Consider the following 13304-nt stretch of genomic DNA (forward strand, 5'->3'; position numbering starts at 1 on the left):
CCAGGACTCGTGTGCTGAGTCAGTCAGCCTCTCTCCTGACGTTGTTTTCAGAGCAATAAACGCCTTCACAGTACCCTGCATACCAAAAGAGCCAACTTAGGTTACCCAGGGACAAAATTACCCAGGCTACCTTACCGAGCACGACGACTCACCTGCTGGAGCCTCCCAGCACAGTCTGGCCGGTGTGTCAACAGTCTCAACATGCTGGCGCGACCCACAAAAGCGTGATGGCCACCGGTAACCGTGCGTGTGGCTGACAGGTGACAGCAGCCTGGCTCTCCAGGGGACACGTCCCCTGCTGCCAGCGCATCTGGGCTCTGCTCCCTTTGCTTTCCCATCTCCACTCAGGGTCTCCCCCGCAAGTCCCACCCCCTTCCAGGTGCCAGAGCTTCGCCATGGCTCCTCCCCAGAGTCAGGCCGGCCCTGCCGAAGCACCACGGGTTCCTGTGTCGGGCAGAACACAACTGCAGGTCGTGGCTACTGACCTTCTTCCCTGTGTCCGCATGACAGCCCTGCAACCGGCCAGGGGAGACTCGGACGCCGCCCGTTCTCGCCTCCAAGGGCCTGTCTGTCTGGGTGGCGTGGGGCAGAGGCTCCACAGCGCCCGGGACAAGGCTGGGCTGCCCGGGTCCCCATGCTGCCTGCCACTGACCAGCAGGACACGTTAGGCAGGTGCGAGGAACAGGAGAGAGAAGCGCCTGCAGCCCTCCCGTCTCTGGTGCTCTCTTCCTTATTTAGAAAACTTGGGTCAACTGTGTGTTCTCTTGTTCTGAGAAGTTTTGGCAACTACCAGAAATAGACATGAAACATTTATACAATGAACACTTCCCGAGAGGTGCTTGGGGGCAAGGCCTGTGTCTGAAGGGGCTGTCCTAGTGAAACGAAACCCACGCCGCCACTCAGGGCTGCCACCCAGGGCTGCAAGGAGAGGAGCTTCCGAGAGCAGCTTCCTGCCCTTGGAGCACCGTCACCGTGGGGATGGTTGGTTGCACCAGCTCAGAGGCCTGCTAGCTGTGTGCACTTGGGGAAGTCCCCGGCCCTTCTGAGACTCAGTTTCCTCTTTATCCGTCAGTGGGGGTGACCGAGCCCTCTCAGGAGATGCGGTGACCGCCAGAGCCGGGGAAGACGCCCACAGGAAATGCTGAAGAGGCTGACACGGGGTGGAGCGCTGGGGGATGGGAAACGCTACCCACGGCCACCAGTGCTACAGCGGTGTGGACTCAGCTCAGGATGTGCAGGGAGAGTTCGGGGCAGGGGTGGGGCCGGCCCACTCACTCCTCACAGGGGCCCTGGGGCCACAGGCCCCCATGTCTTTTTTAGGCCCGGGGCTGCTTTCACTAGCTCCACCACACAGACGTGTGAATGAAACATTTTGGCTACAATTAAAAGGAAATGCTCATCACATTAACTGAAGATAAGTTACATCTTTGCTACAAAGTAGGTGCTCTTTAAATTCAAAGTGAAACTGCTTTCAAGCTACCAAGTTACAGCATGAAGGAGAGAACCACCCGAAGCTCTGCGGCTCACCCCCCACGAATGAAGGGGGTCAGAACACACCTCCAGCAGCGAGCGGGGCTCTGGCGTGTTTGCTCTGGGTTCTTTGTGTTGCCGTTTGGCTGGGGACTGGGGAGTAGTCAGAAGAATGCTTCCACTTAGAAGGAAGTTAATTCACTGGAGTTGATCTGGATAGTGTGAATACTGAAAGTCTCAGTGAATTCAGTCCACAATAATAAGCTTGTCCATTCAAAAAAGCAAACTAAACTTTGGGAGGCTCGGAGTTAGGAGAGGGGGGTGATAAAGAGTTTGCCTTCCCCTCCTGCCCTTCACTGCAGCGTACCGGGCTTCTCTCCTCAACAGGCCGGCAACCCACGCCTCCTGGGCCTCGGGCTGCCAACTCCTGAACACGGATGGAGATCTTGGCACATGAGTAACCAACTAGTCATCACGCTCCCCCCGCTGAGTCACAGGCCCGATTTCTCCGGGATAAGGCATGCCTCTCGAACATTGCCTTTTGAGGAGCAAATGCAGGGCACCGAAGCTGCACCTCGCGGTTCTGCAGAAGCGAGATAAGGCCTCACTCCAGTAGGTAATAAAAACTCCAACCAATTTCGAGAGAACAGAGCCCTGCACTCATAAACAGCTGGGTTTCCTGTGCTCAGCGCAAGTGTAGTGTGGACTACAGGGGCTCGAAAAACTTTTGCTGAGGAGGCTTCCGCTCCGTGACCTTAGCTCAGGCCGAACAGAAACTAGCTCGTAGAGAGAGCAGAGCTGCGGCCTTCACCTCTGGCCTGGCGGGGCACTCTCAAAGCGTGAGAAAACACCTCCCTCCGGGTTTTCGTATCTTAACAGCTTGAGGAAACGACCGATCTGAAACAAACCCTGCGATCACAGGGCTCAAAATCTCTGGCTGAGCGTCCTGTGGGCAGGGCCGGCCTCCTGAGCCCCACCTTCGCCCACACCTTTGCTGAGACCCAGGACCTGGGTTTGGGGACACACCTGAGGAGGGAGCTGGAGCCTGGGCCCGCGCCCTGCCCAGACGGCCTCTCGGGCGGACAGGACTGGTGTCTGTCGGCAGTTTGTGCCGGTCAGTGTGTGGAAAGCAACCACAGGTGACACAACCCATGTCACACACGGGAAGTTACACAAGTTCGATAAATGTGTGGTTTCTACACTGTCCTCCCAGCAGCTCCGGGGCTGTGCTGAGGGTCGTGGGAGGGGCCTGGGCTCCTGCTCTGGTTCTGATTTCCTTCCTGTCCAAGCAAGGCCAACCCCAACCCTCCTCCGGTACTGCTGTGGCCCCTAGACCTCCATCCCCATGGGAGATGCCTGTTTCCAGGGCAACAGGGTCACTTCATGCAGAACACAAGTGGCACAGACCAGTGTGAAGTGCCCAGAGGTCACCCTACATAGCCCAGGGTGGCCACAGGGTGACACCCTTCCAAGGCACCCCACCTTCATCTGTGTCCCCAGCTGGCCACTGAGCACGCTTCCTTCCAAGGACATCACCCCCCTCATGAAGCAGGGGCCGGCTTAACCTCTGCCCCGCCCCTCGCCCCCGGCTCTCCTTCCAAAAAGGGTTTGGCTATTATTATTTTTTTTTAATTTTAAACATTTTATTTATTTACTTATCTTTAGAGGGGAAGGAGAGAGGGAGAGCAACATCAATGTATGGTTGCTTTTTGTGCATCCCCTGGTGGTAGTTAGCCTGCAAGGAACCGGTCTGCAACCCAGGCATGTGCCCTGACTGGGAATCGAACCACGATCGTTTGGTTCGCAGGCCCGCGCTCAATCCACTGAGCTACACCAGCCAGGGGTTTTGCTATTATTTAGTTAAGAAAAAAAAAAAAGCCTCCTACAGGTTCACGATTTCATACTGGGAATCCTGGGAGCCAGGATGTTTCAGAATTCAACAGCTTCCTATTTCAGAAAGGTGCTGAGGTGCCCCCACCATGTGCCCTGCAACAGCCCCCTTCCAGCCCGGAGCAGGGCTTTGGGGGGCACAAGGGGCAGAGCGCCCTGAGGAGCGCAGCCGCGCCTGTCAGGGCACGTCTTACTGCCCCACGAGTTCTGCCACAAACCCGCCACCAAAAATGAAAGAAAAAAGTAACAACTTTTGGCTTTGAGAGCTTCCTGGGTTCTGGAATTGGCAGGGCAGCAGTTTTGAACCTTTCTCATCTCTGCACATACACAAACTAATCACTAAAATTCTGCAGCGCACCAAAAACAGACATTATATTTTTTGCTGACAAAAAGGTAAGTAGTTTTGACTCCCTCACACCAGGCAGCTACTGCTGTGTTGGCTGATACCGCTTTTTTATTTGACGATCTAAGGGGAAAGGGGCCAGAGCCCCGACCAAGTGGTCAGGCGCCACGTGCGGTGAAAGTTCTTGTTGCACCGGTGGAAATCGCTGGACTGGAGGGCGGGGTCCAGTGCCCACGGCGCCGCTCTCAGTCAGAACCCGGTCCAGACTGCCCCCCCCCCCCCATTCTGTGAAGCACGCACATCCACCAGACCCAACCCCAGGGTTAAGCGAGGGTCAAGGACACCTTGCAGCCCCGGTCCTGGGAGCTGGGCACTGTTTCTGCTCTTCCCTCAGATGGACAGTCCCCTCCCTTCCTCACGTCCTCGCTCTCCTCCTTCAGAAAGTCCCTGACCGGAGCCCCTTCCTCGGAGCTCCATCTAGCCCGGGATTCGCGTGGCCCTGCCCTGGCCATCGATGGCTCCCCCTCCGGAACACCGACCTCCCTCCTCCCGGGGCGCCCCTGGTGGGGAGCCCAGGGTCTCTCTGCCCCTGGAGACCACGGGGGAGGCGAGGTCTCACAGGCAACACCCCATCGCGGACACGGAAATCCCGCCCCACAACCCCAGGAGGTGCCTTTCTCGGGAGCTCATCACATCCCACCCACATCTCCCCTCTCTGGTGTTCGCCTATGCTAAGCACCTCCACGGTCAGGCGGGCTCCTCATTCAGAATCTCCCAGACACCCAGCAGCGCTCACTCATTCCCACCTGGTGAAGGAGTGAGAGTTTTGGGGCCCCACTTTTACCGACTTCCCACCAAGGCCCAGTGGAGCGGAAGTCGGGGTCTCTGCAGCAGTCACTTCACAGAGCGTTTCCTTTCCCAGACGCACCTTTTTGCCTTAAACATTCCCATCGACCAAGCTGCATAGCAACGGGGAATGAGAAAGCCCCCACCCGGCCCAGTTTTGCCCAAACTACCCCACGTCCACGGGTGTTAAGCCGGTAACTGTGAAATCCTGCAGGACCCCATTTAGACCCAGAAGGCCCCAGGAGACCAGACCAAGTCTTTGTGGAGACTGGGGTGCTGGGGGAGGTGGGGAAGCCGGCTCAGCCCAGAGGCGGGAAGGAGCAGCACAGGGTTCTGAGACAACCCCCCCTCCCCCGACACATGCTGCCGCTCTCAGGCTGGGGGGCACCGGCTCCTCCTGGGGCACCGGCTCCTCCTGGGCGCTGTCCTTTGTAAAACACCTAACGAATAGTTAGTTCCCTCTAAGACTCTGGACGACACTGAGGTCTCAGGCCTCAGAGGCCCAGTCACCCGGTCACCGGGCTGGGCAGAGCCGGTCGCAGGCACAGGCGAGCGGCCCTGGTCCTCTTCGCCCTGGGAGGGGCGGCGTCCCGTGAAACCTGCCCTCTGCCCAGGGGGTCAGCGCGCATGGAGCCGCGAACTGAACGGACAGCAGGGACCCTCCCACCCGCACAACCCCTCCCACCCGCACAACCTGAACTTGAGAGGGGCCCCGGCCAGGTGCAGCCCGCCCCAGGGCGCACCAGGCACGGACGCCTGCGGCCGGAGGCGCCTACTGCCCTGGACCTTGGAGCATCGACAAGGACCAAACGTTCGCCGTCAGCGCCGGAGTTCCTGGGTTTTCCTCTTACCAGTCTCTGAGCTTCTGGACTCAGGCAGTCTATTTCCTTGTTCTGCGCGGCCGCCGGGTTGGTCATGCTGCCCGCTGCCCGTCCACCTCCTCGCACAGCCTGGCCAGAACTTCGAGGAGCGCCGGGCTCTTGGTCTGCGGGCTCGGGCTTTCAGCGCAGCCGCATGCCCAGCGCGGCGGATTCCGGTTCAGGGACAGGCCCGCGCCGGCACCGGACTCGCCCTTCCCCAGGCGGAGGCGAGCTCCCCGCTTCCCGGCTCGGGCGCGGCCCAGGGGCGTGGCGCAGGTGGCCCCGGCCCTCCGGGCGGGGAGGGGGCCCGGCGCGCAGAGGAGCGCCTCGACCGTTCGCGCCCCGCCCCACCCCACCCACCCAGGGCTCGCCCCGCCCACCCAGGGCCCGCCCCGCCCTTTCCCAGGGCCCGCCCCCGGCCTGCGCTCCACGCCCCCCGCCCCGTCCTCCGTGGGTGCGCCGTCTCCGCGGTTATTAAGCACCGCCCAACCCCCTCGGATCCCACCGGAAAGCCGTGGGGAAGCAGACCCCTGCCGACCCTTCCCGGAGGCGCGGGCGGGAACCCGAGGCCGGGGGAGTGCGGCCTGCTGGGCGGGGCCTGCGTGGGGGCGGGGCGAGCGCCTCCTTTATTCCCCTCCCCCACCATCTCGGCTCCCGCCTCGGCCGCCGCATCGCCGGTTCCCACTGCTACGGCCCAGCAGCCTCCTAGGAACTCGGGCCAAACCGAACTTGGGCGGACCTGGCAATCTTAGCCGAGCCCAGCAGCACCTGCCGGCCCGTTAACGCGTCACCCGGAGAAGGGGCTGGCTTTCAGGACGGCCCAGGCGGTGAGAAGGAGCGTCCGAGGACTGTACGCCCCCTGCTCGCCTCCCCATCAGAATCCCCGCGCAGCAACGGAGGCGGTTGCCAGCGGTTCGGCGCGGATCCGGTGGCTCGCAGCAGGGCCGCACGGTCCAGGGCCCGGCCGGGAGGGCGTGCGGGGCACTGGCCGAGCGGGCAGGGCGCGGGGTGGAGTCGTTCCGGCGCAGTGAAGGGGACCCAGCTTCCCCGCACGCGCCTTCTCCAGCCACAGGACGCGCGCCGCTCGTTCATTAAAAGTCCAGCCGGCAAAGCAGTGGGAAGTTGCCGGAGCTCGCCCAGGCAGGGCAGAAGCCACTGACGACACTGTGGCATTCATCAGATTATCAACCTGCCCTGGCCAGGCCGGGAGGTCGTGTCGACCCCTCTCGGGGCCCCTGCCCCGGGACACGTTTTTGGAGGCTCATTTCATAATAACCACCTCCCCGCCTCCAAAGGGGAACTTTCAACAGAACCGCTTGGCCTAGTTCTTCACAAAGGCTGCTCCCAAACCAGCCTTGAGAGACCACAGATTCACACGTGAATGTTTTAAATGTCACCACCACCCGCCCCCAATTCCCCTCTCCCTGCCCCCATAACCTAATTCTGGGTAACCTGTAAGTGCTGGACCTGCCCACTGGCCCGTGGATGGCACGCCCTTTCCCACAGGCCCTGGGGAGTGGGCTGGGGAAGGCCAAGAGCAGAAGAGGCCCTGGGGGACCAAAGGTTTGACCCAGGAGACAGAAAAGAGGCGGGGTAAAGGGTTAGAGTGAGTGCTGTGAGAAATTTGGCAGGTTTCAGGCGAGCCCAGCACCAAGCCGTGATGGACGGTTAAGTGAGCCCGGAAGCCATCTGGTCTGGTTCCTGTGACGCTTACTGGGGGCGTCCTGAGCAAGTCGCCTTACCCCTGTCTGTGGAGTCTCACTGAGCCCTGCCAGTTGTGGTGGTGCCCCCGGGGCACGGAGGGACAAAGACAGGCCATGGGCACACAGACCCCCTAACCTGTGAGTCCTCAAACCAACACCTGCCTTGCCGCCTCTGAGCCCACACGCCCTTCCCTCTGCTCCTGGACTGTCCCCACCCCACGGGCCCAGGCCTTCCTGCCCACAGCAGGAAGGACGCGGGTGACAATGGTTACAATGGGATGGCCTGGACAGAGTGGGCAGCCCAGGAAGGAACGCAAACCCAGAGACCCCACAAAAGCTGAGGGGTGGGGGCGCAGCTGCAGGAGCCAAGGGTGCGAGGAGGAAGAAGCAGCCCAGTGAGTTCAGTGCCGGGAGTCGGCCAGCGGCACCAGCTTTGCGATAACCGCAGGCGCCCGGGAGAGTCCTCACCCCACTGAGCAGTGGCCCGTCACAGGGAACGGCCGCTCTGTCCAACACGCTTCGGGACCAGCCATCTCCAGCCTTTTCATCTCGCAGCACACACAAACGAATTACCGAAATCCCGTGGCACACCCAAAATATATTTTTTGCTGATTTGACAAAAAATAAGCTCTCATTTTGATTCATTCACACCGGCTGCTACAGTTGTGTTGGCTGTTGCCATTTTTCAATTTGACAAACCACGGGAAAAAGGTCAGTGCCCCTGACCAAATAGTTGGGTACGGCATGATTTAAAAATTCCTGGGGAACACGGTGGAAAATCACTGTCATGGACGGGAGGCAGCTATGTTCCGTCCGATGGGTTTCATCCCAGCCGCCTGCCCTGGTGCCGTGGCCGAGTCAGCCCACAGGCCAAGGGCCAGCTGTTGGGCGTGGGGAGTGCTGAGTTCGTGCTGCTTGGTGCTGCACTGTAGCCCCCAGGCCAAGAGCAGAGTGTGGAGGCCTGGCTGCCTTCTGCCCACTTCGGTGTGAGCAGCTCTCCCAGGAGGAGGGTCCCGCGTGGCAGCTGGGGAAGCCTTTTACTCTTCTTTTCTCACCGAGGGCAAGGCCACTGCGAGGATGACTACTGAGTGGCGGAACCTACACACTCGGTCTGTGGAAATTCCTCTAAGAAGCCAAAGGGAGGGGTGTGGCTGTGTGAACAGAGTGGGAAAAGGGGGGAGGGTGGTGGTGGGGCAGCGTGGGCACAAGATGTCCATCTCAGTGCTCACAGCTCTGAGGCGGAATAACACACACCCTCCACCTTGAAGAGGACAGAACGAAAGCAACCTGAGAGTGTCTGGTGAGAAGAAACCAGACGAGCCCCCAGTTTCCATCCTCAGGAAGGTCAGCAGAAGGGGCCCGGCACTGTCGCCTGGTCAGAGTAGCATGGGCAGAGACGGGGGGAACAGGGGCTCGGGGAGCAGGTGACCTGGACTGCGCCAGCCAGGGCTCAGGGTCCTTACATATAAGGACATTTGTAAGAACCCATGAGGTCATTGGCACAGGTCCTTTTGGGCAGGACGCCACTTCTGATAGGTTGACTCTGAATTTCCAGCCCCTTCCAGGCTGCCAGGTGGTGAATGAGCTGTAAATGCAGAGTTGCTATTGAAATCCAGAACTCTGTGCTGAGAAGGGCCTGAGTTTTGGGGAGAGCCGACTGTCTTGGGCGCCCCTAAACTCCTTCATGCTGTGCCTCTCAACAAAAGTGCAATATCCCAAATTTTTTTAAAAAACACTTCTCTGACAATATAGTTCTACGCAGAAACTCAATTTCTTTCTCAAGAAAAGAGCAAGAGGTAAACAGAATGGCCTAATTTTGTTTTAGGAACAGGATCCTAGCTCACCAGCAGACGCCAGAGCGTGTCACCAGTGCAGGGCCACACCCAAGCTCGGCTGCTCGTCTCCACCGAGTGGCTGGGTTGCTAGGCTCACCAGCTTCGCCTCCTGCTGCGGTTTGGCTCTCGGCTGCAGCCACAGACACAAGCCCGTCCAGAAGCCCTCGCGCAGAGCAGCAGGCAGCCGGGGGCGGGCGGGCCCCAGTGGCTCCCGCCAGGCCTCCCCATCACTCAGACAAGTGACAGGAAACCGTTCTTCTAAGTCACAGCCGGAACGTGTTTTCCATGAATCACTAGCCATGTCCATGAGAGCAGAATAAACTTCTCTATGTCCCTTCTGCAAACAGAAGGACTGTTACTACTTCTTGTGGATCTTTTTGACTAATATCAAAACCCTTCACATTATAAAGGTGTCTGTGACATAATGGCCCAATTTGCACAGTGCCCTTCGGACCACAAAACATCACACACACACAGCGACATCCACAGCAGTTGTGTGACTTGTCCGCACAGAGAGGCTGGACGTCGAAGACTGAAGCCAGGTTTCAACCAAAATCCCCACGAGAAGCCCTAAGTGCTCATCGTCCAGGGCATGGCCTGACCCAGTTGTCCCTCCCCCCACCCAGCCAGCCGGGGGTCCTCCCCGGGAGCCCACAGTCAACAGGCAGGCTCAGGGGAGGGGGGCGTCCTTCGCCACCTCCCTGGGCGCAGCCTGGACCAGGGCCTCTGGCCAAGCAGTGCCCACACCCAGGAGGACTTGGGCCACTGACAGGAGCACCAGCCAGGGAACCAGCTCCTGCCTGCCGTCGGCAGAGACGGCTGCACCCCGGGGTCAGCCAGCCCAGCTCAGGACCATGGTGAACCTGACCCTCAGGCCAGGATGCGGACCACCTCCAGTGGACAGAGCATCCAGGGGCAAGATGCTGCAAAGCCGCAGGGAGCTCAGATCCAGCAAGAAACAGCGCTGCTCACTGGGCTTCCTCCCTGAGGCTGCCCGTGACCCTGCACTCCCTCTGCCCTCCTCCCAGACGAGAAGGGGGCTCTTCCGGGACGGGGGCCGTCCTTGCCTCTCCGTAAACAGGGATGACCTCTCCTAATTAATGAGAACTTCGACAGGTCGTCACAGACCCCCACTGATCTCAAATGTTTCATATTCTGTAGCAACTTAGAATGAAAACTCTTTCTTAAAAGCCCACATCACCTTGGCTGGTGTGGCTCAGTGGCTTGAGGGCCGGCCCATGAACCAAAGGGCCACGGGTTCAATTTGCCAGGTCCCNACGGGAAGGGGGCTCTTCCGGGACGGGGGCCGTCCTTACCTCTCCGTAAACAGGGATGACCTCTCCTAATTAATGAGAACTTCGACAGGTCGTCACAGACCCCCACTGATCTCAAATGTTTCATATTCTGTAGCAACTTAGAATGAAAACTCTTTCTTAAAAGCCCACATCACCTTGGCTGGTGTGGCTCAGTGGCTTGAGGGCCGGCCCATGAACCAAAGGGCCACGGGTTCAATTTGCCAGGTCCCCAGTTGGGGGCACACGAGAGGCAACCACACATCCATTGTTGTCTCCCTCTCTTTCTCCCTCTCTTCCCCTCTCTAAAAAAATAAGTCAATAAAATCTTTTAAAGTGGCACATGTTTAGGAATTAGTATTATTGGTTTTGCATAACTACCCAGCACCCAGCAATTCACCAACTTCTTTTACATTCCTGGAGTTAAAAAAAAAATCCCCTTGGTTTTTCCAAGGAAGGGGTCAAGGGGGAGTTTGATTCGAACTGAGTGTGAGGGGGTGGCAGGAAGTGGGTGGAGGGGCCCTGGGCACCCAGGGAGTATGACCCGGGAGTGTGACCTGCTGTAAGGCCAGACGGAGACAGCAGTGAGCCTGGAGGAGAGGCAGCCTTGGATGCGCACATGGAAGGGGTTAGAGGTGTGCTGGGGACAAGCCGAGACAGATGGGTGGTGACAGGGACAGAAACCAGCGACGTCTCCGGGCAGCCAGGGCTCCCTGGCGCCCCCCACAGGCTGGTTCGAGCACTGCACTCCATGTTCAAATGCTACAATGAAACATGCTTGGCGGTTTGGGCACCTGTGAGCAACAGCGAACTGCAGCCAGGAGGGAGGCAGGGCTCGGGGAGGGTGTGGGCTGCGTGGGGATTGGTTCATTGGCCCGTCCGTTTGTAAGGGTAGGGAAGACCTGGCCGAGCTGTGTGGAGGCTGAGAGACAGGAGTCAAGGAGAGAGAAGGAAGTGAAGTGGGGGTGGGGAAGGGGCCTGAAAGAAACCCCTGACTAGGGGACGCCGGGGACAGGCAGGGCGTGTATGGACCTTCGGGATTCTGAGATAAACGGTGGGAGAAAGCCAAGCGACTGAAAGAGGACAGGTGACAAGAAGCACAGAGTGCAGCAGGGACCGTGGGATGGAAACGGAAGGACCGGTCACGGAGCTGCCTGACCTGGCCGGGTGGGTGCCACTGCGTTCGGGACCAGAGCAGAGCCCAGAGCATTTCAGGAAAAGCCCGGAAACACCGCCACAGGGTGAGACCCGACCCGCACCCAAAACGGTTTGTAATGCGTTGTCCTCTGGAATCAAGTTCATCGCCATAGTGTCTAGGAGTGAGTCTACAGCAGCCCTGGAGGTCAGAGGCACCCCTGTCCCCCGCCTCCCCCCCAGCACCGGTGGGCCTCAAGGCCGGAGCAGGGCCAGCACAGGGACGGCCCCCGCGTCGCGTCCCCCAGGAAAAGCAGTCCCTGGGAAAAGCAGTTCCATTTTTCACAAACACAACAAATTGGGAATGTGCACTTTCTGAAAGTTAGTTACTTTCGGAAACTACGGGGAACAAAATGGCTGCGATCCATAACCCATTCTGCGCCTCCCGGTCTATGGGAACACTCTGAGAGTCCCCGAGTCAACCAGGACTCAGAGAAAAACTCTCCGTGCTGCCAGAACAGCCCATTTAAAGTACCTGGACCCGAATAGTGACTTGGGGAAGGAGCTTTACTCTCGACAACTGTACCCACCAGCCCACAGAGCGCCCCACCGACGAGAGGCGAATGGGAGTAGAACACAGCGAGCGAAAAGGGACAGCAATGTTTCCCCCAGATCCTTGCCCTCTTACCTCGCTGTGGCCTCAGTGATCCTGCCACCGACAGGGGTGACAGGATGAAGGCCCCAGGCTCCTGACGATCGGGTCTAACGAAACACACTTTCCTGGCTAGTCGGGAAGCCTAGAAACCAACCGGTCTGCTGACATGACCGACAAAGGCCACTCCCAGAAAGGAAGTGGGGGGCCCTGGCTGCGGGGGCTCAGTTGGTTGGAACATCATCCCATAAACCAAAAGGCCGTGGGTTCGATTCCCAGTCAGGGCCCCAGCCTAGGTTTCAGGTTCAGTCCCTGGTTGGGGTGCATACAGGAGGCAACCAATCAACGTCTGTCTGTCTGTCTCTCATTCTCTTCCTCACTCTCTGGAATCAATAAATATATATCCTTGGGTGAGGATTTCAAAGAAAAAGGAAGGAAGTGGGGGAGGGGGCATGGGACTTTATTATCTGAACTTAAACAGTGCCCGCAGCACCCACGGCCAACAGGGAAACGGAATGGCACTCGGTGAATTTGGGGGCGTCGCCGTAGCGCCCTTTCCAGGAGAAGGAATTCTCTACAGGAAGAGAGACTGCGGCTCACTTCAGAGCAGAGCTGGAAACACGAGTCCACACCCGCGTCTCAGGGTCCCCCTCCGCGCCTGGCCCCGAGACAGAGTCCGAAGCCCAGCGGTCCGCCACCAGAGTCCAGATCACCAGCACCTTCCTCACCCCCAGTTCCCCTGAACAAACTGACACATTTGCAAATGACATTGACACAGAACACAGAGCCCTCACCTTTGGAAAACGATGGCTTCAGATGGCTGTCAAGGGGAGTTGGGGGACGAGCAAGGAACGGCAGTCTGGAGAGAGAGGTCTGGCCTGGGAGTAGAAATTCTGGAATAACTGGAGATCAAATAGCCACTCCTGACCACGTCATCTCGGAGGACCAGCAGAAGGTCAATTAAAGGCGCTGGGTCGCCGCCCTGGGGAGCTTTCCCGCCTTTGATGGATGCAGGGCGTGGCCCCGAGCCTGGGGCAGCTGAGCCAGGGTTCGACCTAAACTACTCGATCGCACTGGCCTTCATCCCTGGTGCCCACCCTGCAGAAGGAGGCTGACTTGCAAGCTGGTGCAGGTAAGCCCCTCGAACCGCAGCCAGACCTGCACGGAGTGCGTGGCCAAGGTGGCGGCACTCCAGCTCCAGACCTTACCTCAGGGGCCCCTTTTTTCGTCCCATAAGATCGCTGCCCCCCCCCACCCCGTATTCCCTGCGGTCAGGCAG

At 59.1% G+C, this 13304-nt stretch overlaps 1 protein-coding gene across 13 annotated transcripts in view; it reads right to left on the bottom strand.

Moving 5' to 3' along the window:
• The window catches only part of LRRFIP1 (LRR binding FLII interacting protein 1), a 106232-nt gene that overhangs the window by 62185 nt on the left and 30743 nt on the right, over positions 1-13304 (bottom strand). For 3 of the 13 annotated variants that reach the window (XM_037069266.1, XM_037069262.1, XM_037069264.1), the window contains exon 1: positions 5401-5718. The exons of the other annotated variants lie outside the window; for them this stretch is intronic. In XM_037069266.1, the coding sequence (XP_036925161.1) occupies positions 5401-5466 (66 nt within the window). In that variant the 5' untranslated portion in view covers positions 5467-5718. Of the gene's footprint in view, positions 1-5400; positions 5719-13304 lie in introns of those variants that run through there. 13 annotated transcript variants of the gene reach the window in all.

Source organism: Sturnira hondurensis, unplaced genomic scaffold (assembly GCF_014824575.4).
Source record: "Sturnira hondurensis isolate 20B ecotype Veracruz unplaced genomic scaffold, ASM1482457v3 Scaffold0018493, whole genome shotgun sequence".
Classification (NCBI taxonomy): domain Eukaryota; kingdom Metazoa; phylum Chordata; class Mammalia; order Chiroptera; family Phyllostomidae; genus Sturnira; species Sturnira hondurensis.